The 24,470-nt window shown below is 40.9% G+C and overlaps 1 protein-coding gene across 2 annotated transcripts; it reads left to right on the top strand.

Annotated features, from left to right (window-relative positions):
* Positions 1–1,415: 1,415 nt before the first annotated feature.
* nnt (nicotinamide nucleotide transhydrogenase) lies at positions 1,416–23,663 on the top strand (the record flags this gene model as incomplete). 2 transcript variants are annotated; one of them, XM_079235458.1, is made up of 21 exons in its annotated part: positions 1,416–1,581; positions 4,647–4,876; positions 5,087–5,304; positions 5,534–5,621; positions 5,765–5,853; positions 6,044–6,231; positions 6,486–6,619; positions 6,704–6,895; positions 8,103–8,256; positions 9,396–9,557; positions 12,459–12,569; positions 14,377–14,522; positions 14,686–14,881; positions 15,437–15,670; positions 16,915–17,075; positions 17,423–17,602; positions 17,910–18,069; positions 20,326–20,407; positions 21,619–21,737; positions 22,346–22,461; positions 23,374–23,663. In XM_079235458.1, the coding sequence occupies 21 exons, from the start codon at positions 1,416–1,418 to the stop codon at positions 23,521–23,523; spliced, it is 3,276 nt and encodes a 1,091-aa protein (XP_079091584.1). In that variant the 3' UTR covers positions 23,524–23,663. The 2 variants fall into 2 exon arrangements, with proteins under 2 accessions (XP_079091584.1, XP_079091585.1); XM_079235459.1 differs by having other exon boundaries at positions 1,416–1,572.
* Positions 23,664–24,470: the final 807 nt, after the last annotated feature.

Genomic DNA, 24,470 nt, shown 5'->3' on the forward strand with positions numbered 1-24,470 from the left:
CCAGATGACGGTTCATTGGGCATTTATTGGGTCAATAACGACACTCGAGATACGTTCATGTCCCGACCAGGTTTAATCCGGATTCCGGACAAAGCACATCACGTTTGCACTGGGATTCCGTGTTCATCCTTTTTATGAGCTAACGGTATATAAAATAATGAACTGAATCTCTGTGACTCGTTTTTTTTAAACCGCGATACTCTTTGATGACGTGGTAGCTTTAGTTTATTCTGATATGAATTAAGAGTCATGAACGCAACACAGCCAGGCCGTGAGAAATCAATAATTGTAGTGTTCTACACATTTACAGTTGGGATGACATAATTGACGACCTACATTCAAAAGAGACGAAACCTACTTTGTGCTTGCAATGCTTATGCTTTGCCCTTTGACTCAACCTTTGTCGACTACATTAGTAGTCGACTACTAATGTAGTCGACTACTAATGTAGTACACATTAGTAGTAGTACATTAGTAGTCGACCCGTAGATGCCAGGAAAAAAACTAAAACTCACAAAGATATTCAATTTGCACAGACATAAAAGGAGAAGAGCAGCAATTCTCCTGTTGGACATATTGGAACCAGAAAATGACAGACATTTTACCTTGAATGACCGAAGAAATTAATTATCTAATTAGTTATTATGACGTTTCTTCGGTTCTCACAATTTCCGCTCTAGTTTCAGCACTAATGAGTTGTGGTTTTTAATGTCAGTTTTAAATCCCCCCACCCCAACTTGATGTGTGTTTTTGACCTTTCAACTAAAGCCTCTTTACTCTTTCTTGCCAGTCTATTCTAGTTTAACCCTCCCACATCAGCAAAGCTATCCCAGTCCATCCCAGTTCCGTTATCTACTTTTTAAAGTAAACATGCTGTGTCTCTCAGGCTGTCTACTGCCTTAGAGGTGATCCATAGGCTGTGATTTAAAGGTTGTCCTTTTTGTTAATTTACAGATGTCTGTTTTTTTTTTTTTTTTTTTTTTTTATTCTTGGAAATGCGACAAACATGTTTGTATGCCTGTGTCCTGAATGTGTGTTGGATTCTGGTGCAAACGTATGTAGGAAAGTGTGTGACCTATTGCATGACCATAGGTCATAAGTGTGTGTTTGATCTACAAGGGGTAGGACATATTTCTGTGACGGACACAACTTAAAATCCTACTTTTTTAAATTGGAGAGTATTTGCAATTTAATTGCGATCTGATTATGATGGTCAGATATTGACATGCATATGTTCCCTATTTCTTTCACATACTTTCATCCTCTTATCTTTACCCATAACCCCCCCCCCCCCCCCCGCCCCCCCCCCCTCTGTCTGCTGGTGCCCTTATCTTTCCCTTGTCTCTTCCCCAGGAGGGGTGTTGTCTGTCCTGTTGAGCTCCTCCTAGTGTGTTAGTGTCGGCTGTGTGTGCACCATGGCGAGCCTCCTACGTGTTGTGGTGGCCAGCTGCTCGGCCCCCGTGTTCGGCGGAGTTTCCTGTGTAAAGCTGCAGAGCGGCGGTGGTGGTATCAAATCGTCCCTTCGCTTTTTCAGGACCCATCAAGCTCTGGGACGATGTGCCAGTGGTCCCAGTAGTCCAGGTGAGACACTATACACACATCACACTTTACACAACTGAGATTTTAGTTGTAAAAGGATATCCACTGAGGTCACGCAACGTAAACTACATTGTGACAAAAGGTCAATAACAACATGAAGCTTATATGTACAACATGCATAGAAAGCACAGAGGCTGTGACGGTAACAAACTGACCCAGTGTGAACGCGACATTTAAATCTTTTCCAGCCGTCCTTGAGCAAATATAACTGTTCCAAATGTAAATATTTTGATATTGCGCCAGTTTGTGGACATTTGATTTAATTACTGCATACCTGCTTTGCTTGGCAAGCTATACACTTATGAGATTAGCGTCAGCTACCTGGTGGACAGCGACCATGTATGAATCCATTTTTACACATTTGATGACCCACTCATCAAGAGCTGCAGAGGGACCTGAAAGGGAAAGGTGTCCTCTGCAGTTAAAATAATTAGATGGTTTAATTCATGAATATCAGGCTTATTGTCTTCCTGTTGGACTCTAAATTAAAAACATATGTAACCCAGCTGTTGAGGTTTGTAGATGCATGTTTTACTACTGATATCAACACGAAAACAACACCACCTGTACTCTCTGTGTGCATTCTCATGTACCACCGGTGGCCTTGACAACTGCTGAAACAAATCTGTCATTGTGACATAAATATGCTGTAGGGTCCTGCCCATTCATTTATTCTCATCTTTGCACGGCTTATTCCTTTTTGAATTATTTCTTTGTTCTAATGTTATGAAGAATGTAGTCCCTTGTTTATTGTAGAGGTTAATGTTGCTACCTGCATTTGCTTTGAATCTCAAGGTCACATTGAGCATTATTCACCATTTTCCATGCTCTCACTTTGCACCCAGTAACCTGGCAGAAGGTGAAAGCCAGTCCCAGCAGGTTGTAGGTGCTTCATGTGTGCTGGGGTCATGATTGTGCGGATGCTCTCTGTATGTGCAGGTGGGTGTTGAAGGGTGCTTGTGACCTGGTTCATGCTGACATTACTGCAGTTCAGCCAGTAACAGCTGGCAGCGTCTATTCTGGACACACAAGTATCAAATTCCAAGCTTGCAAAGCACACTGCATATAGATATGCTTATGGACTGACCTCTCGGGAGCCTATAGACATACAGTATAGACCAATACGGTGTGTTGGTGTGAACTATATCATGGACCAAATGACTGTTACTTGCCTTCTCAAATCGTGCAAGCACTACAGACTTTCATGTTCTGGAAATGTCTGTTTATGGGATCAGCGTTATGACATGAATACAGTAATTATGCCTTTTGGTTAGCAGATGCATTGATCTGTCCTTTTTCACACAGAAAACGGGATCAATTGTACCCCTCAATGTAAAGTCTCCTTTCATTTCACAGTCCATCCATGGCCTCAAAGGTACATTGTGGATTTAATTGTGGGTGTTTCTTGCACATTGTGTATATCCTTGAGGTCTCATAGAAGTGTTGAATGCATTTATTTCTGCTTAAAATTCCGCATTGTAAGTGTTTGAAAGATTATTTTTAAATCCAGCATTTTATCATGAGTTGCTTGCTAACAGTCTTCTTTTTAGCATAAAACAGCTGATGCACATGTGCATCCTTGTGGTCGTGCATGTTTTCTTTTATTTGGGTTTATAAATGATTGCGTTTACTCTACAATGAGATCTCCAACAGCTCTTAAAAGTACCCATATGTACGGTCAAAACACAAGATAATGCTTGTTTGCTGTTGCACTATTTTCAGGGTTATGGTGGTTGATCTGGAGTATCTACTGGTGTTTGAACTTAATGTTATACTATGATAAGCCACGGAATAGACAAGCCAGCTCTCTGAGTCTAATAGCGTCATGTGATTGCTAAGTGAGTGCTAAATTTGTTGGCAGACACAAATGGGGCACACAATCGATGCATTCAGTGGCATGTGGTGACTCTTGGTTGATATAAATGTTATAAAGCAAAAGCTGCCAACCATTTTTTCTCTTTTTAGGTTGAGCTTTTTCTTCAAACAAAAGTTGTTAGAGGACGGTTATCACCGCAGGTGAGAGACTCGTGTGTTTATTTATAGGCAAGGAGACGCAGGGAAAGAGCTGCAGTGGAATTTTCCATAGAAGCCGACGTAACATGTGACCTGACTGTTGCTTGGAGACTAGACCTGAATATGAGTACTAAAGACAAAATATTAATAGTTCAGTGTCACTGGCATACTCATTGTTCCTCACTTGACTTTGTTTCTATCTTTTCATCTTCCCTTTAACAAAGTAATTCTCATAAGCTTCCCTTGTGATCACACATGTTGAATCAAATTTCATTGTAAGTTGTTCAGGTAAACTATTTGGTCAAGACTGTCATATCTTGATTGAACAATACATTCATGTTCCTTAAATCCCTAATTGCTTTGGTCCCACTTACTTCTTCTTGTGCCAACAGCAGGTCAAAGCTATCCAGTGATAAATAATCATCTACCTTCTAAATTGGCACAACATCTGGTAGAGACATCGCTGGTTTTTAGTGACATTTCACTTTGATTTATAACTAAATACCTGCCAAACTAAAGGCATTCCCATGAGTCTCAGTTGTACTTTTTGTTCAGTGCCAAGTGGAGAGTATTTGCATTCTAACACACTAAATACAATCCTCCAAGAGCCACTAAGACCATTACTGTAGACTCTTACTGTTGCCGGACACCGACCTTGTCTGTCTGCCTAAAGGTCATTGCACATCCAGTACAGTATTTATGGTAAACACAGTTTTAACTCCGCTCACGATTGTTTGCTGAGGAAATTCTCCTTGAAGTTTTTGCCTGAAAGAGTATTTTACTCTGTGCTTTGTGATGTTTATATAATAAAACATTTCCTAAATAGTACCTCCTTTGTCTTTAAATCATGAGCTCAGACTTTTAAAAGGGGAAAAGCTGCAATGATGTATTTTAGCAACAAAATAACCGTAAGGTATCCTGAGTATTGTTTGTGTATCTTTCTGCTGTTTTTGAACGTTTTAAATGAATGTATTTAATATGACCACTTTTGCTCATGTCACATGCTCCTGTGTTGTTTCTCTTTGCTTCTGCAGGCATTGCATACAAACAACTCACAGTCGGTGTACCCAAAGAAATCTTCCAGAATGAACGTCGTGTGGCGATTTCTCCCGCTGGGGTCCAGGCGCTCATCAAACAGGGCTTCAACGTGGTCGTGGAGACCGGAGCCGGAGAGCCTTCCAAGTTCCACGATGAGCAGTACACCCAGGCTGGAGCAACAATTAAAGACATTAAAGATGTCTTGGCATCTGATGTGCTGGTTAAGGTAGGATTTAAGAGGCACGTGGAGGGGGAATGATGGGTCAGTGAGGGATGAGGAGGTGAATGCGGTTTTGGGTTATTCAGTGGCTTTAAAAAATAGATTTATCCTTTCCCACCCTTCGTTTCTCAAACTCCCTCCTCAGGTTAAAGAGTTAGAATAACATTCTACAGATCTTGTCCTGTCCTATTTCAATCAATCTCTCTCTGCTTCCAGGTCCGTGCTCCCATTTTCAACCCTGAATTGGGTGTCCATGAGGTGGAGATGATGAAGGATGCGGCCACTTTAATCAGCTTCATCTACCCAGCTCAGAACCCCGAGCTGTTGGACATGCTGTCCCAGAAGAAGGCCACCGTCCTGGCTATGGACCAGGTGCCCCGAGTCACCATCGCTCAGGGTTTCGATGCACTGAGCTCCATGGCAAACATTGCAGGGTATGTACATGATGCCTTCAAGGAAGGGCACTGCGACTCACTGATGGGATTTACTGTCTCTCTGAGAGAGATGCTGCTCTTTCATGCATGTTCAAATACTAACCGATACGATTTCTGTTATATTTAAAAACATTTTAACTGGACATGTTAAATGCTTATAGGTCTTTATATCCATATTGCTTGTGGTTTCATTGTATCATTTCCTGTGTTTTGCGCTCTATCATTTCAGGTATAAGGCAGTTGTGTTGGCAGCTAATAACTTTGGTCGCTTTTTCACTGGACAAATCACAGCAGCTGGCAAAGTGCCACCTGCAAAGGTGTGTAGTATGAGTGTTTCTGCATTTAAAGTTTATTTTATTGTCAAATAATATATGTACTGTCATAAGTGTGAATGTGCCTATGCCAGTTTTAACTAAATAACTGTACTGGCCAACTCAAACTATTTTGTACCTGTGAATAGGTTCTGATCATTGGAGGTGGTGTGGCTGGATTAGCTTCAGCTGGTTCTGCCAGATCCATGGGAGCCATAGTCAGAGGATTTGATACAAGGTTTGTTTTGATAGTACTGAAATCTTAAGAGTTAAAAGCACTCCTTGAATGGCAAACACACTTGGGTTGTTTTAACAAGGCCATCTGTGAGCAGTTTTAAGGACAAAATATGCATCTTTTGTCTTACCTGTCTAGCAGAGATGTTCTCTTTCTACCTGACGAAGAAATCTCCTCTCCTTCCCTCTCTTAGAGCTGCAGCTTTGGAGCAGTTTAAATCTCTGGGCGCAGAGCCGCTGGAGGTGAACATTGAGGAGTGCGGAGATGGTCAGGGAGGCTATGCCAAGGAAATGTCAAAGGAGTTCATCGAGGCAGAGATGAAGCTGTTTGCCAAGCAGTGTCTGGAGGTGGACATTATCGTCACCACTGCTCTGATCCCTGGTATGCACAAAAGCACGGACTCGCTCACAGCATACACACCAACTGAAAATGTAAAAAAGGTCGTGGAATATGTTCCTGTAGCTAGTCAGGATTTAGAAATAAGAACATATTTTACAACCATTTCACATTTGTTCCATGATTTCTGTTTATTTCAATAGTTTTTATACATTGCATTGGCCACGCGTGATTTATGTTTCACTTCTTGGGTTGGTGTGTAAAGCCTTGATGTCTGTATTTCCATTATCGCGTTGTAGGAATGCGTGCACCCATCCTGATCACCAAACCAATGATCGAGAGCATGAAAGATGGGTCAGTGGTGGTGGACTTGGCTGCTGAGGCCGGAGGAAACATTGAGACCACAGTACCTGGAGAGCTGTCGGTACACAAGGTCAGCTCTCATCCGATCTCAAATAAGTGTTGTTTTTGTTGATTTGTCTTTTGTAATTTATTTGTATGTATTTATTTTGTTTAGGGTGTAACTCATATCGGCTACACGGACCTGCCCAGCCGTTTGCCTACACAGTCCAGCACTCTGTACTCCAACAACATCACTAAATTGATGCGGGCCATCAGCCCTGACAAGGATAACTTTTTCCTCAATGTCAAGGAGGAGTTTGACTACGGGACCATGGATCACGTCGTCAGGGGATCCGTTGTCATGCAGGTATGACTTTAATGCACAGAAGAAAAAAACTGAGTATGCATGCATTTTTAAAATCATTAAAAATGTCCTGCAGGGCCTTTTCACAGTCACTAGATGTCACCATAAGACAAAACTATCTTTTCGTCTCACGCTTTGTCCACAAAAATGTCTAACAAGTATTTGTTAGTTTATTAGAATTAAAACGTTGTGCTTACGCGTGACCAAATTCATCATCTCAAACATGTATCTGTAATGTAAATCTCCTCTGTACATGAAGAACTGCTCATGCTACTCTAATATTGCTTACATTTAAGTTAATTTCATTGTTGATAAGAGCTGGAAAAAATAATGGCCCATCGATGTTATTGGCCTCTATTCGGTTTGTCTAATGACATATAACTATCCTATAACTTGTTTGTGTATCAACCGATAAATAATAAGAGAGCATATGATGTTGCCTGAGGGAGAATAAGCTTAAAACGCATTGCACTCCAGAGCAGTCTATTCTCTTTATATTATTTGTGCATGTTAGTATCTGTGTTTTATTACATATTGAGCAGAATCAATTTCCTCACTTTTCTACCTTGAAAGGCCTTTTTGTATTGTTTGGTAATTTAGAAACTGTTGCGCAAGTAATTTTTTTTCCACCGTAAAATATCCTGATCGGTACAGAGCTGCAGTTTTGCATATTTAAGGGATTTTCTTTTCATCAAAATGTTTTTTTATGTTATGTGTTGATGCAAAACGTGGATATCAGTACTTCAAACCAATATCAATGTTTTTCAGTCCGGTGGCCGAATACCATTTCCATGTCTTAAATCATATCGCAGAGTTACATTTTGGGGAGAATATATTTGCTGTAATCAATCTAAGCAGTGTTCTTTATTTTTTTTGAGTAAACTAATAGATTCCGATGGTAATTTGACTCGTATATCAAAATAAATGGTAACGCAAATGAAGCTGAAATGCAGATATTACTTACTGTGTTTACTGGTCATTAGTTTTCTTTCTTTGATCTTGACAGTGTGGTCTAATGTTTCAGAGATTTATGAATGCAACAGAAGACATTGTACATCATCAGGTGATGAGATCAGGGAATAGTGTAGACAACTACAAGCCAAGCCATTAATATGGTGGATAGGAAAGATTGATTGAACCTTCTGTTTGTTCTTTTTCTTTCTCCCTTCCACATCATACCTTTCTCTGTCTACATTCTTGTCGCCTCCAGAATGGAAAGAACCTGTTCCCCGCTCCCCAGCCTAACAATGTGCCCGTTGCAGCTCCTCCTAAACCCAAATCCCTCCAGGAACAGGCGAAGGAGAAGGCCGCACTAATCTCCCCCTTCAAGGCTACACTCACTACTGCTGGCGCGTACACTGGAGGTTGGTTGAATGTGCCATAAAATATAGATGTTCTGGTTAAGAAGAGAATTTAGGAAGATGCAACATCTGAGAACATGCTCAACAAGGCTTGTTCTTGTTAATTGTCCACGTTGGGTCTTAAGGGAGGTGGAGGTCCGCCAGAAGGTGAAGCATAGGTTAATAATCAGCTTTTTAGGTCAATGCTGGAATGTGCCCAGGAGGCGAGAAGTGACACACACAGACACCCTGTTAGTGTCAGGAAGTGTGCATTGTAAAAAATAGTGTCACGCTGTGTTGTGTGTGTGTGTGTGTTTGAAGTCGTGCTGTTGCGAGTGGTTCCCATGGTGCCACACAGCACTCTGTGTTAAGTGTGCCACATGCAGTTAATGTGGTTCACACATTGTTTAGGTGCTCGAGTAGTTTCCTATTTAATACCAACACACAGCTGCTGGTTTTAGCTGCTCTTTTTATTTTTGTATAAAGTGAGAACTTACTTCAAGTTGGTTCCATGCTTGTTAGTTTGCCATGTAATGTAGTCATTTTAATAATTTTAGATTGACTGCCATGGTCACGGATAGCTTCTTTTGCTTCACCAGACAGTTTGTTTCATGCCGCCAGACAAATTGCTCTTTGGCTGATAATTATACCTGTCTGTGGAAGTAACAGGAAATAAGGACATCATGGGTGGTCAAGTGCCTCCCACATCTTGCAGTCAAAGGAAATGTGCTAATAGTTGGGGAAATACACTCTATCCAAAGCTCATTTATACTAATTAAACTGCTACTGTCAGATCAGAGGTGAAGAAAGATGATAGCAAGATAGGGGAAACATATTTTTTAATCTGACTTTCTAGTTATGCTTTTTTTTGGGGGGGGGGGATATTTGATAGTTTTCTGTCCTCACTTTGGGATCACTGTGCATGTATATTCAACCTGGGACAAAGGGTTGCAAGTGGAGGTTGCCTTGCGTTATGGAGTCAAAAGCTAAAAGGGTTGGGGACCAATGACTGTTTTCTTGTTATAAATATCCTTTACACTAAATGCTAATTATCTCAATTGCTTTCACATTATTTTAACAGCTTCTTCCCCCAGATATACTGCTCATGTATTCTCTAGTTTTAACTGTCGCTCTTTTTTTTTTTTTTTTATTTCTTTAACCAGGTGCTGCCACCCTGCTGGGTCTGGGTCTGGCAGCTCCCAACGCCGCCTTCACTCAGATCGTCACCACCTTCGGTCTGGCCGGCATTGTGGGATACCACACGGTGTGGGGAGTCACTCCTGCTCTGCACTCGCCACTCATGTCCGTCACCAACGCCATCTCAGGTTGGTTGTGTTTGGTGTGTCTTTTACAGACACCTTTCAGTATAATGCAATCCAGTAGTAAACCACTGCTACCGTCAGGCACACGGTAGGGATGAACAATATGAAATATATAGCCAGATTAATTGTTACAGTTTTATAGCAATAAATGGGATGGTAAATAGCCCAACAAAAGACCATTGAATTCTAGCGCAGTAAGTGCTACTAAAGTGCTATTACGGTGCTACTTTCCTTATTCAAGGTGTAGTCGACATTCTAGCATAAAAGTAAGACCAAGCAAGGAGATCAAACATGACACCTATCAGTCCAGCAGGTTTCTCTGCAGCCACGCTGTTGCTTTTCAGAGTCCAAATAAAAACTTAAAAGATTGTTTCCTGATTGTCGGCTGCAATTTAACACAGAGGGGTTAAAGGGTTGGAGAGGTAAGTGCATGTGTGTGTTCTCGTGGCTTTGATCACTCTTAAAACGCACACTGGGGTAGGAAGTAACACACCGTCGGTGATCTTTGAGGGTCAAGGAAGTCATTGCTCGTTTAATTGTGCACACCGCCGGACATGAGAGCTCGGTTGTGGAGCTAAGAGTGCAACAACTAAGAGTCCTTTTTAAATGTTATTACTTACACCTATAATCTATTTTCACACTGCCACACTTGTTCTTCTGGGTCTTATACATTTTTATTTTCTGCCATGTTTTGGCTTCCTGAAGTTTACCATTTGTCAAATCGCTAAATCATCACTGAATAGACTATAAGAAAAATTATTACACATTAGAGAGTAGACAGAAAAACCTTAAAATGAACTCTGTCGGCCACCCGTCTGTCCTTTTTAGCCCTGTCGAGATATTTTCCATTCATATTTGGCGTTCCATTATTTCATATATTCTTTTCTTTCCGTCAGTGACTGACTGTGGTTATGGAAACAGTGACACCAACATAACTCTGTTGTTGTTGTGCCAGGCATCGTAAAGTCTCACACACACACAATCACTCAGACATTAGGGAATCCTATTGGAATTTAGGGTTTGAGGAAGGGACAGCTATATTCTTCATGTGGTGATTATAGTGTTACAACCAGTAGTGACGGACTGGTGGGTCATCTTAAATTCTTCAGACACTGGTCTCGAATTCAGTGGCTCATTGAGACACATCTTCATATCTGGTGTCTGATAGAAATGCTTTAATCTACTTGAGAGCAGTGATTCACTGTCACACTGCCTGTAGCCTATAGCTGATGTTTGTCACCGCAACGGTGGCCCACCAGTATGTGGTGTGTGCACTGCCTATTGGCTTTCTTTCTGGCTAATTTATTAGATTTGGTGGCCAGGCTTGCCTTTGATCTACGTCAAATAGTGTAATTGTAATCTTTTTTTTAAAGATAAAGTAGTTCACAAAAAATAGTGTGCCAAATCTATTTATCTAAATGTGTATTTAATCATCATTTAAAATAATATTCATTAGTATATTAATTAATAGGCTCAAAATTTGATCCAGACAACCCTCGTAATTTCTTTCTGCAGTCAATTCACATTTTGCATCAGAGCATTTTCCGTAAATATAAACTACATATTTAGCTATTGTCGTTTTTTTTTTTTTTTTTAAAGAAATAATTATTTTACAATATACACTGTCTCAAATGTCCACTAAAAGGATGAAGCGAGCAGTGCTCATAGGTATATTGACTGACACAGGCCGAAAAGAGAACATAAAAATCCTAATGCACAAGCCCCAGATACTGTATTTTATGAGCCACTTTACCAGTCTGAACAATGTTACTTATCCAATCGGTTGAGATATATCGATGTATCCAACAGAGCAAAGTTCTTCATTTAAGACTCAAAGACTTCAGCATCAACATAGGGATTTTGGTTACAGACATTATTTGCATTGAAACATGAAATAAGCTTAAGAATGAAGGCTATGATCCAACGACCTTGGTTTGAGTCTGACTAGAAATCCTGGGACAGGAGTTTGATTTAAAAGAAAAAGGAAATGCGAGGTAATCAAAGATCAAGCCTTTATCTAATAGAACAGAGATTTCAGGACACACATTTTGTAAATGCATTTACAAAAGATGGCTTAAAATGAGAGGTGGAGCAGCACAACTAGTGAACATTGCAAAGTACACATGCAAATCTACCCATACATCTGATCTGTAGTATTGCTCTGAGTTGACCTTACTGTCGCTCATCTGTGCCAACTATGGCAGAAAATTGATCATCGGTGGCATTCTGACACACTTTTTGGTGCTACTGTGCTAGAAACCAAAATACAAATGTTTGGAAAGTTTCCTGTGAATGCAGTCCTGTTCATATGCTCCTCACCAACAATCGTTGCAGGTTTCCTTCAGTCTCTTTTTAAACCGTAAAAATGTTCACTTGGCCTGTCAGTTTCTGTCGTAGAAGTTGTTCAATGATGTTTGGCAGCATTTGAAACAAAATAAGGAGACATGTGAGAGAGGGTCAACCTTCTCATTTGCCTCATTTGAAAATTCTCATGAACACTATTGATTTCATACATACACTACCTGCTCGTCAACATAAATTGCACTCAAACACAATTCCGTGTGAACGCAGGCTCTTGGTGCATCCTACTGCCTGTAAGTCATTACAGGACTGATGTTATCAAGGTTTCCTGAGCCTCTTTTGGTAAACACACACTCCCTCTAGTTAAAAAAAGAAAGAAATCTCAATCTTTCTATTTCTGTCTTTTTTCCAATGGGAGAAGCAGACAAAGTATCCTGAGCTTAAGAAACGGCGATAATATTCCTATAGTTGTTGCACAACGCTGTGTTAGGAAACTCGAAACTCGAAATTTTTTCGTTGTTTTTGTAACATCTTCACCAAAGGTTTCACTGTCCCGTATAATGAGTGGAGGATCATGACTTCTACACTGTCCTTGTTCTGCAGGTCTGACTGCTGTGGGTGGTCTGTCCCTGATGGGAGGCGCCTACACCCCAACATCTACTGCTCAGACACTGGCTGTGCTGGCGACCTTCATCTCCTCCGTCAACATTGCTGGTGAGTCACCCGCACATAGACACCTCTCCGTGATCACTGCCAGTTACAGCAACCTTTAGCCAATAAAATATCAGCTGAAGATTGACGTGTTTTATATTGATTGTACAATAACAAGCTTTCGAACCAAGTTTTGCAGCTGCCCTCTCCCCACCTGCTCAGACCAGAGTCTGTGGCGCAGGCCTGGACCACACACATGCATCCCTGCTAGTTCCCTTTTAATAATTTCCATTATAATGATAATGTGTTCCTGGAGTCATTATAATACTCATCACTCTCTAATAATCCTGGGAAACGGAGTGTTCCTCCAGGGCTGAGCCATGAATTTGGTTTAATTTCTCCAGTTAGCTCTCGGCTAGACACCAAGCGAGACTTTGACGCAGGCAAATTAATATAGTTTACTTGCGTAATCGGTCAGTTTAAATTCACCCAAGCTTCTTTGAGTGTTTGTGTATGAGATGGTGGTCACCACAACGTTTTTTTTCAGTTCAATGCAAGACTGTGAATCCCTCCTCAATGCTCGGGCCCTCTAGGTTCTTCTGCCAGTACTGTTCAAACCACCTATTAGTCTTTTAGATTTCCCTGAACGAAGGCATGCTGAAATACCGCAGCCTTTATAGACATACCTAGTTTCATTTTTGATCTTCGACATGGGTTCTTTTCCACACACACATTTCTAAGCGGTTTACCGCATTACCCATAAACCTCTTGGGAACAGAAAAAAAAAACATTCCATGGTCGAAACAATAGTGAAATTTAGCTCCAATAAAACAGACCTCGACATTTTTCTGTCTGTTTTGAGGAATAGGTCCCTGGCCGTAGCTTCTTGTTCCCTTTTGCGTCTCCGCAGCTAAAGGATGTGGGAGTGCATGGAAAACACCTAAGTCTGTTGAATATCTTGAGCTAAATCTGTTCAGTTTCTCACTGTCAATGTGCATTATCAAATTCAATATTTTCCTGTTATTACACCAAGCTGATAAAGAGTGTCAATCTGACTCTAATTAATAAGCTGTATGCCTCACTGTACGGAAGTGACTGGTATGTACAGTAGAGCCTCACAGAGCTGCTAGCCCGTCGGTAGACTCTGAGGCCTCACGTTGGCCAGTGTTGCTGATTTGCTTCTATTCTTGGGAGCTTTCTAAATATAGTGTCAGCAGACCCCTTCTGGGTTTGAAAAGTTAAATAACTAAAAGAAATGAGTGGATACTGGCTTTGCGTTGTTAAAATATATGAACATTCCTCCATGTTAATATATTGACACAGATTGCTCAGCAATATTATTAGTCCGATTGTGTTACACTTTTTAACCAGGACAGTCTACGACTAAATTTACATGAACTGGTAAGAAACAGGTGCTAGCCTCGAATTCACCTTTTGTGCGTATGTGTGCCTGTGCGCATGCACGTTGCTACAATAATGCCAGGAGGGAAAAGAGACGCACACGGAAAGGTGATCTCCTCCTGTAAAGCAGTGAGACAGCGTCTGGTCTCGGTTTGACGCTTTTGAGGTTTTGTACTTGAAATATTTACACTAAAATAAAGTAGACCCATTAAATTCCTAACATTGGTTATTGGGCTTGGCAACACTTTTTAGCTCGTGACTGAAACACCTGTTGTCTAAAAATAGATGTTCTTCATGTACTTCAGGTGCCTTAACTCCTTGCCTTTACATCCCTGCATCAATACCTCTTCGACAGTCTTTTTTTTTCTTCACATTACTGCTCTTTTTTTTTTCGTAAAGCACATTTTAAACCCATTTTTATTGCCATTGTATGTGCAGATGTACTCATTTTCTCTGTCTCTTCACCCAGGTGGTTTCCTGGTGACCAAGAAGATGTTGGACATGTTCAGGCGTCCCACTGATCCTCCAGAGCACAACTACCTTTATCTGCTTCCTGGTGGTGTCTTTATCGGCGGCTACGCTGCGGCTCTGCACTCTGGATACAACATTGAACAGGTGCGAGAGGATGTTTGAAATGCCATGTTTCCCGTGTTTCCCCACATGTAGTACAGCCCCTTCCAAGAAACCTAACCTTTGACCTAGTTTCTCATCCTGTGGTCCCTCAATTGTCTATAATCCTCTTTTTTTTTTCCCATCATCTGCCTCTTTCTTGAACCAGATGATGTACCTGGGCTCAGGTTTGTGCTGTGTCGGTGCGCTGGCTGGCCTTTCCAACCAGCGCACAGCCCGTCTGGGTAACGCGCTGGGTATGATGGGAGTCGCGGGGGGCGTCATTGCCACTCTGGGTGCCCTAAAACCAAGTCCTGAGCTCCTGGCACAGATGAGTGCAGCCATGGCTGTAGGTGGCACTACTGGTGAGTCGGCGTGTATTTGTGTCAAAAGAAGGAGAAAGCAGACTAGATAACAGAGACTAGATTCTAATAGTTACAGACTGGTGTTGCGGTAAATGTAAATTTGTGGACATTTGTTTTGCATTGTTCGTGTGCATGTATTGCAAACCTGGCCAGATTAAGCTGCAGGTGTGCAGCGCGCAGACTCATCCCTGTGATGTTTACATCAAACACAACATGACTAATTCCCCGCCAGACTCAGGGGGTCTGTTGAAATGGTCAGCAGCATGTATTACTCACCTTTTCTCGCTCAGCCAGGTCAGTTTGATCATTTAAATGCTAATTGTTCCAGTAATATAGCGGAAACCTACACTAGATTATCCACACAGAGTACGCACACACAATGGGTAGACCCGCTCACAAACATGGAATTTCCCCGAACAGGCCTCAACACCTGGTTCCTCAGATGGACCCACTTCCCAGAAGTCCTCTTGCGTTTGTGTGCACATGCTGGTGATTTGCATGTTATTAGTGTTTAGGTCTTATTATTTTCTTATCTCTCTCTCTCTCCCCCTTTAGGCTTGGCCATTGCTAAGAAGATTCAGATCACTGACCTGCCCCAGCTGGTGGCTGCCTTCCACAGCTTGGTGGGGCTGGCTGCCGTGCTCACCTGTGTGGCCGAATACATGATCGAGTACCCCCACTTTGCCACAGACCCTGCAGCCAACCTCACCAAGATAGTCGCATACCTCGGCACCTACATCGGTGGAATCACTTTCAGTGGCTCTTTGGTGGCATATGGAAAGCTGCAAGGTGAGAGAAGCACAGTCGTGTATGTATGTATATATATGTGTGTGTGTGTGTGTGTATATATATATATATATATATATATATATATATATATATATATATATATATATATATATATATATATATATATATATATATATATATATATATATATATATATATATATATATACATACATACTCTCTTTGTTATATTAGTGTTTTTGAGTGTGCATGCTTTTACTTTCATAAATTATCGGTTACTATTTCATGTTATTATATTTGCAACGTCTTAGTTATTTAATTGTTGACATATATTTGGTTTACTCATTTGATTCTTTGTCCAGTCCATTATCACCAGTTAGGCGAGTTATCATATTGCACTTTTTATTATCATTATTAGATAGGTAATAAAAGTAAGGATTTTGTCATGGCGCGAGATAGAAAAACGCTCACAAATCTTTGGGATAAACCGTGGATATCGTCACAAGTGACTTGTAAAGCTGTCTAGCTCCTTATCATGGTTTATTTATTTTTTTTAAATACCGAAATGATCACATACAAAAGAACAGACTTGCACAATGCTGCTATTGTCTACGTACCCTTTATATATGCAGGAGGACCTTTTCATTTATAGTTATCTTATTTAAGATTGTTTTATTGTTTTGCTTTTTTTTATCACAAAAAGGATGTTCTCTAAAAAGGACATGTGATGCAATAATAACATTTTGTTTAAATTTGTTTTCTTTAAATATATTGGAAACCCTTAATCAGACATTTAGTAGAGAGTAAAGAGTTTTAAGCCTATTTGGAAGATTATCGGTATAATATGGTGCATCTCAATTATTAGGAACATATTGCGATTGTCAATGTGAATAACTTTCACTCTTTACAGGATTAATAGTCGTTTTTTTTATGTCAGTTTGGCCGAACTGTAGTTATCAACAAGAGCACGTCTGACGCTTTTGCTGTGAAGGGGAAAGAGAGAAAAAAAATTGTTCATTGGGTTCATGTGCTGGCACCAGTCCTAGCAGCCACTCTGTAATTTCTATGTTGAATGCAAGTGTTTCATGAGGGCAAATTATGCATGAACATGACATTCACTTAATGACAAGTCTCAAGTGGTGCTGCTATACTTGCTGTTTCTATATGTCTTTTTTAAGACTAAAGTTGCAGCTGATTGATGCATAAATACAAGTGTTTATGTGCACTTATCAGTGGTATTTTTGTATTAAATCCTGCCTCCCCCTCCCTCTTCTCGCCATGCAGGTGCTCTGAGCAGTGCTCCCCTGATGCTCCCTGGGCGTCATGCTCTGAACGCCACTCTTATGGCGGCCTGTGTTGGTGGGATGGTTCCATACATGCTGGATCCCAGTTACATCACAGGCATCACCTGTCTCGGCTCCGTCTCTGCTCTGTCCGCCGTCATGGTGTGTGTGTGTTTCTAGGGTCCGTCTTTGGACTGAATAGCAAAATCTGGAAAACATTAGTTTAAAATGGCAAATCTTTCATCAATCTTGAGATTGGAATATGATTCATAATTTATTGTGCATGTGTGTGTTCCTTCACTTCACGGTCTTAAAAATAATTTGTTTTGGAGTACATCTCTAAGTACATCTTGGAGTACATCTCTAAGATGGCTATTTCCAGTTGTTATGGAGGGGTCACTTTTCTTTATAGCTGATCATCACATCTCCTGTGTCGTTCACTGTATTAAAGAGCTAATCTGATTACAGCAGTGGATGAAACTCCTCTCCTGTGTGCTTCTTTCCTTCAGGGTGTCACCTTGACAGCAGCTATTGGAGGCGCTGACATGCCGGTGGTAATCACCGTGCTGAACAGTTACTCAGGCTGGGCCCTGTGCGCCGAGGGCTTCCTGCTCAACAACAACCTGCTGACCATCGTCGGAGCTCTCATTGGGTCGTCCGGAGCCATTCTGTCGTATATTATGTGTGTGGTGAGTGGAGCCAATTTAAAAACCTGCATCATTGAGCTGGAATCTCAGCAACACTGCTGTTTGATTTGTCTTGTAGATCAGCACAGTTAACGTGGTTGTTCCTCTCCTTTCCACCAGGAGGGACTCTAACTTTACCACAGTAGAGCCCCTCTTGTAAATATGTATCTCAGGTCGTCACACATGTGTTTTTTTTAATTTTTTTTATTTTGGAGGAAATTTATTTTTCAAATATTTTGCTGTAGACATTCAATAAAGTTGAGGCAAGAGGTAATGTAAGGAATTGCAAAACATCTTTCTCCCCCCTCAGGCTATGAATCGTTCACTGGCTAACGTGATCTTGGGAGGCTACGGCACGACTTCCACCGGTACAGGAAAACCCATGGAGATCACAGGGACACACACCGAGGTCAACGTGGACCAGACCGTCGAAATGATTAAAGACGCCCAGAGCATAATCATCACTCCAGGTACAACACTCACAAGTACAAGCACACACACGCATAGAGGGTCTTGTACGTGAGTGGAAAAACATGGTACTTTGACTTTGCCAGTTTTTTTTTTTTTCAGCATTAGCGACGTGTGTATGTTCTGTTTATTTAACCTTTTCTTGACCCATGTTACGTCACCATTTTGCAAGGCTAATTGACAAGTCATGGTAGAGTGGCCACACACACACACACACGGTTTCTGTGTGGTCGTCAGTCCCAGGTAAATAGACATTCTACAGTGCAGCATATATATATGCAAGGTCAAGGGAAAATTAGATGGAATGAGGGTATGCTGGGTGTATGTTGACGATTCAAACACTACGTTCAAAATTGCCTTCTAGTTATTTTTGGGGGGGTTAAAGCTCGGGATTCAACCTTTGGTCCAGGTACATGCTTGTCTTCGTTTCACATGTTTTTAATATTTTGTTATGAATACGTTTCTGAACCTCCCACTATTGCGATGGTCCTTGGTTCTGCCGTCCTAAAACCTTCATTGTGTGGCCCAGTGATATCTCACTCCCTTCGCCAGACTGTTCCAAGAGTTGTTTTACTCACGTGGGTACATGTAAACACAGACTAAAGGCATCCAGCCTGCAAATTGGTGATTCCAGTCACACTGCTGAGTTCCTATATACACAAAAATGACTCTTCAGAGGAAACCCTTGCAATTTACAAGAATTAAAGTGGTCGTATGGTTGAGAAGTGATCCATGTAGCAGCATTCATTGTAGATTTTTCTTACTTTTTTGAGATGAATAGAAGACAAAGAGGAACACATCTGACAGCTGAAAAACTAGCCAAAGACATTTTTTGTTGGAAGGAGTTGGCGAAATGAAAGGGCAAATATGAAGGAAAAAAAAATTGTGTAGGCTTTTCTCAAAATGGTCTACAAATAAGACTAGACGAATAACAAAATGCCAGACATTTCTTCGGAAGATTATAGAAAGACATAAACCAATGAAATGTCAGGATTAGAATGTAGAAACAATCAAAACATAACCTGTCAAAGTAACTTGAAATGAATGGAGTGATTTGAAAGACATCGGTCAGTTGTTTACTAATCCTTCTCTCTACTTTTCTTTTGTAGTAAGCAAGCAAGCCGGCTAGTATCGTTACCCTGCCCCCTTGTTTCCTTTTTGACCAGTCTCTCTAATTGGAGCCGTCGCAGTCACTTTGCCTGATTGACATCTGTGGAAACTGTTAAGACTCGGCCTGATAAACATAAGTGTTTTCCTGGCTTCGTCTGGCCCATCTCCGATGGCCTGAGCCCACTTGTTTGTCTTATAGGAGAAACTCTACAAAGTATTGGAAGCACAAGGAATGAAAGGACTCATGTGGAGAACAAAACCATTAAATTGTAAAAAGTTATTTTTCCTTTCTCTATGCTGAATTTGAAACCTTGTCAGTCTGACTGGCGTGATGTAACGAGACAAGTTTCTGACTGGTTGTTGTGACAAGGCTAGTAAACACCACTGGACCGTTTGACATGTGTTTGTGACGGTGTGATAAAAATCAGGTCACACACACACTAGCAATTTTAAACGCGAAGAAATCCGAGGCTTGGAGAAAAAAACGCATCCTGTGTACAGAAATCAATGCCAGCTCTCTACTAGGAGACAAGCAACCTGACTATATGTGTGTATACATAATCTGAATGTTTAATATTAGCTACATGATTTAAAGTATCACAGTTATAGGAAATGGTTAATTGAAATGCATATGTGTTTTGTGAAGCACTTTTTTGTCTTATCTATTCAACCGATCATCTGTAACTGTAACTCTCAAAGCAGCGATGGCATAATCATTCAATTAAAGTTGCAAACGGAGGCGGTCGAGGAGTGGGGCCGCAGAGCGTGTTTAATGGTGTAATGTTTTACTCAAAGGCACCTCAGTTGTTAAAAACGCTTTGAGACTATGTTGTTACTTTCTACCGTCCACATCAGCTGTCAGTCGGACTGCTGCCGACCACAAATTAATGTTTGTTTGTGTAAGTGCTGCTCATCACAAACTGTGTGCTTTTGTCTAGTTGGCACGTGAAGAGACTTGTAATTATTATATTTACTTGCTCGCTCTGTGCTGTTAAGCATTCTACCCTGTTTTTGGTTGGTAAAGGTTAGTGGAGACAAAGGCTGCAAAGAAGTTTGGAAATAATATATATATACACACACACTGTCATAAAACTATGAATATCTAAAATATTAATTGTTTCCTGTTGTCTTTTTAAACTGTCTTTCAGGTTATGGACTTTGTGCTGCAAAGGCCCAGTACCCCATTGCTGAGTTGGTGAAGATGCTTAAAGATGCTGGCAAGAGAGTCAGGTAAAGGGGTGATAAAACTAACTTGTCTACACATTAAATGTGCATTTATTTAATTCATCGAAAGTAACTATTTATCATGTTCATCAACAGTCAATTTTGATTTATACAGATCGATACCTAGATAGATTTAACTATGAGTAGATGGATAGAAACAGTATAGATGTACATGTAGATTAAGGATGCAAGGAATTAAAACGATTTTACCCAATGCAAGATGTAAACTTAGCCGTGGAGACATAAAAGAAGAGTTGTGGTTTGGAGCTTTGATGACTAGGAGATGGGGCAGGACAGATAGGAAGAGACCTGTGTGCGAAGAAAGAATGAGGAAAAGGAAACGTGAAAGAGAGGAGAGGAAGGACAAGGTACAGCATGTGTAATTGTCCTGCCGCAGTCGTTTGATCCTGGCTGTGGCAGCTGCTGCTACTTAGAGCATTTGTACCTGATTAGTGGAAAGTGGGTGGTCAGAAAACAAGCCTTTACCCTGATGTCTTACTCCTTCTCTCCTTTTTTTTCCTCTGTTCTGTATTCAAATGTGCCCTCTTAAATTCCTGTCTTCTTACTCTTCATACCTGCCTGCGTAATCCCTCTGCACCTCTCTCGGTCTGGAAGAACCATATGCCGTTGTATTCTTTTTCCCTTTCTTTTAAACTACAGGAATATTGACAGTATGACGTCTGGAAGCGCAGCACATTTTCGCTTCTATGCAAAACCAAAACCTGTGTGTCTTCCAACTGTCTAATGCATGTAGTCTGAATGGCATTAGCCACGGTCGCTAATAGATACCAGAAACGTCTGCACTCTGAATCTGCCCTAAACTTTAAAAAAACTGAATATATATCTCTATCTCCAAATGGTGGTCTGTCGGAGAGAGACAACCGCCGGAATTCAGTGGCTGGTGTTAATTTAGTTCCCTGATTACATGACATGGCTAATTGAGTTTGAGAGCTATGTATACAAAGTCACACACATGCGTACACACTCAACAAACAGCACATAGTCGAGGATTGCAGTTGTGTGTGTGTGTGTGTGTAACCAGACTGTAATTGCATGTCTCTACTCCACTTGTACAAAGCCTCCATCTTATTGTCTCCTTTTCTGCCCAACTCTATTCATTTCGATCCTATCTCGCTTGATTTAAGAAAGGCAGGTCATGGTTCATGTAGAGCAGTGACTTGTTTTAAAGTACTCATTACATCATTTTGTTTTCACAGGTTTGGTATTCACCCTGTGGCCGGCCGTATGCCTGGTCAGCTCAATGTGCTGTTGGCTGAAGCTGGTGTCCCGTACGATATCGTCCTGGAGATGGAGGAGATTAATGAAGACTTCGCTGGTAAGAGCCGGTCCTTTCTGTCTTTTACTGCCCATGTTATACCTGCCATGAATTTCTGAACTGACTCATTTCGAAATGAGTGTGACCCAACTTGTTTGATTTTGTTGAAGCTTTTAAGAGTTGTCAGGAAAGGCTCTTTGCATTAAAAAAATATGAAGTTAAAGGACTAGTTTTTGTTTTTCTGGGGAATATGAAGCTAGAGTCAGGAGACGGTTGGCGAAGTAAAAAGACTGAAAGCCGGAGGAACCTGCTGGTGAAACTCAGTCCAAATATAAATAAAGATATCTGCTGACCTGCACCTCTAAAGCTCACTTATTACGCTGTTTATCGAAGAGTTACAATGACAAGTAGTGAGTGGTTTTATGGGAAATTAGAAGGTAAAAAGATATTTCTTGGCAACGTCTTCCTGGAGTCTCCGCAGGTGGCCTGGTAACCTCACAGTGACAGCTAGACTACAGTGATACAACCAAATAACTTTAGTTAATGAGCAATAGATTGGAAAAGAACATCATGGAGAAAAAGGCCGGTCCAACTAAGTCCAGTAAACACAAGGTTAAAAGATTGAGATGTTTTCTGATTTATTTTTTATTTGTTCGGTGTCCAATCAGAAACGGACCTGGTTCTGGTGATCGGTGCCAATGACACAGTAAACTCAGCCTCCCAAGAAGATCCCAACTCTATCATCGCTGGTATGCCTGTGCTGGAGGTCTGGAAGTCTAAGCAGGTGAGACATCTGGTACATGTATGTGTGATAATGAGGTTGCCCTGAAGCCCAAAAAGATAAAGACAAATAGATTGTACTGCTTTTTATCGCCACAACTGAATGTTGGAGTCTACACCCATAGAGGGGCCTCCCATTTGAAAGCACACAAGCATACTCATTGAGAGAGACACACACACACACACACACTCAGGCTCACATACATAGAGGCAGATTGTTACAGTTCCAGGTGCAGTCCCATGCTGATCCCATTAGTGGTGACTGTGTCGCTGTGGAATGACGACATTCGGAGCATCCCACTGGCACCGATCCGAGATCTGGGATTTATACAGCGCTCCCACTTGTTTCCACACACTTTCCTCTGGGGAAATCAAAGTGGACATTCCACCTAACCACACACGCTAATATGGACGCACACAGAGACACACATACAGGTGCACAGATAAAAACGCACAAAGAAAACACCAAAAAATGGTTTTACAGAAAAATCACACAAATACTTTTGAATGGTCATAAGTGTTCATGCATGAGTCATGAGCGAACACACACTGACAAACCACTTTTAAATACTTGTACACGTGTTGAAGTCAATACATCTTTATTGAATTATTGTTGTCCAAACCAAACTTTCAGGCTATAATTTAATCGGTTCTACTGATTGACGAGCAGTATTTTTAACAAAAACAATATTGCTAAATACAGCAGCTGTGAGTGACTTTTTAAATTGCAAACATCCCAGCTTGATCTCTAGATCTAAGGTAAATGGACGGCGGTTGTTGAGGAGGAGATTATGGGAGGGAATGGGGAAATTTGTTTTTTTCTTTAGAAAAGTTGGCATAGTTTTGAAACTTATTATTTTCACATCTAATTCTCCAATTTGAGACTAACTAATGCACGTGAATATATATCCTCTAGGTGGTTGTGATGAAACGTTCCCTGGGTGTGGGTTACGCAGCTGTTGACAACCCCATCTTCTACAAGCCCAACACTGCAATGTTGCTCGGCGACGCCAAGAAGACTTGCGATGCCCTGCAAGCCAAGGTCCGCGAGTCCCAGAATGAGTAAGGCAGGCGGAGGCCTCCACTAAGAGCACCCATGGAGCGAGGAAGACGATGAGTCGATGTTTTTCCCCCAAAAATCTCCACATTAAGATGATCTTTGTGCGATTGTGACTCTGCCAATTGAGCAAAGATGATTTAAGTGTTTGGCTCACCCTTCCTGTCATTTATAAATAAAATAAATTGCAATGTTTGCTGTTAAAAGAAGCACTTGTGCAATAGGAGCCGAGCTATGCAGATATTGTAGTTTTTCTATTAGTGCCCCCACTGTGGTAATCTGTGGACAGATTTAAGGGCACGGCTTTTATTTCTAGATATTAAAGGAAGGATGCGTCATCCGTTTGCATGTGGTCTGTGTAATCTGGGGAGCAACCGACAATGTCATCTTTCTTATAGACACCTCTATTAATGTAAAACAACAATCAGAAATGTAGATGCAGACGAGTTAAATTTCACTGTTATGATGTTTTAGGAAATAGTCAATAGTTGATTGAAGCATTTTAGATGAACTGTAATTTAAAAGGGAACAAAAGCAGAGATATGAAGGTGAAACCCAAAGAAAGGTATGAGAGAGTTGATCACTAATGTTTTTTTCCACACTGTTAACTGTTTTCTCCCACATTTTCTAAATTTTTCTCTTATTATCGTAAGGCAATTTGGTGTTCCCTTTATATACAGATGGGTCTATTTGCGTAAATGCTCACCTGTCTCACCTTTTTTTTTTTTTTTTTTCAAGTAAAAAGAAAAAAGCAGAATAGTGCGACATTTTTGTAAAGTTCTTTCAGTCCCAGTTTTATACGGATCTAAGCGATTTTTGTATTCGGTCTAATAATAATCATAAACCTAGAAATCACGTTTTGAAAGCCATAGCCAGCGATGGAAACCTATTCATTCTGTTTTCTTTTTTCTTTTCACTTGTGTCTTGTGACCTCCACCTATGCCTGGAGTGCAGCC

This window comes from Taurulus bubalis (assembly GCF_910589615.1).
Source record: "Taurulus bubalis genome assembly, chromosome: 19".
NCBI lineage: Eukaryota > Metazoa > Chordata > Actinopteri > Perciformes > Cottidae > Taurulus > Taurulus bubalis.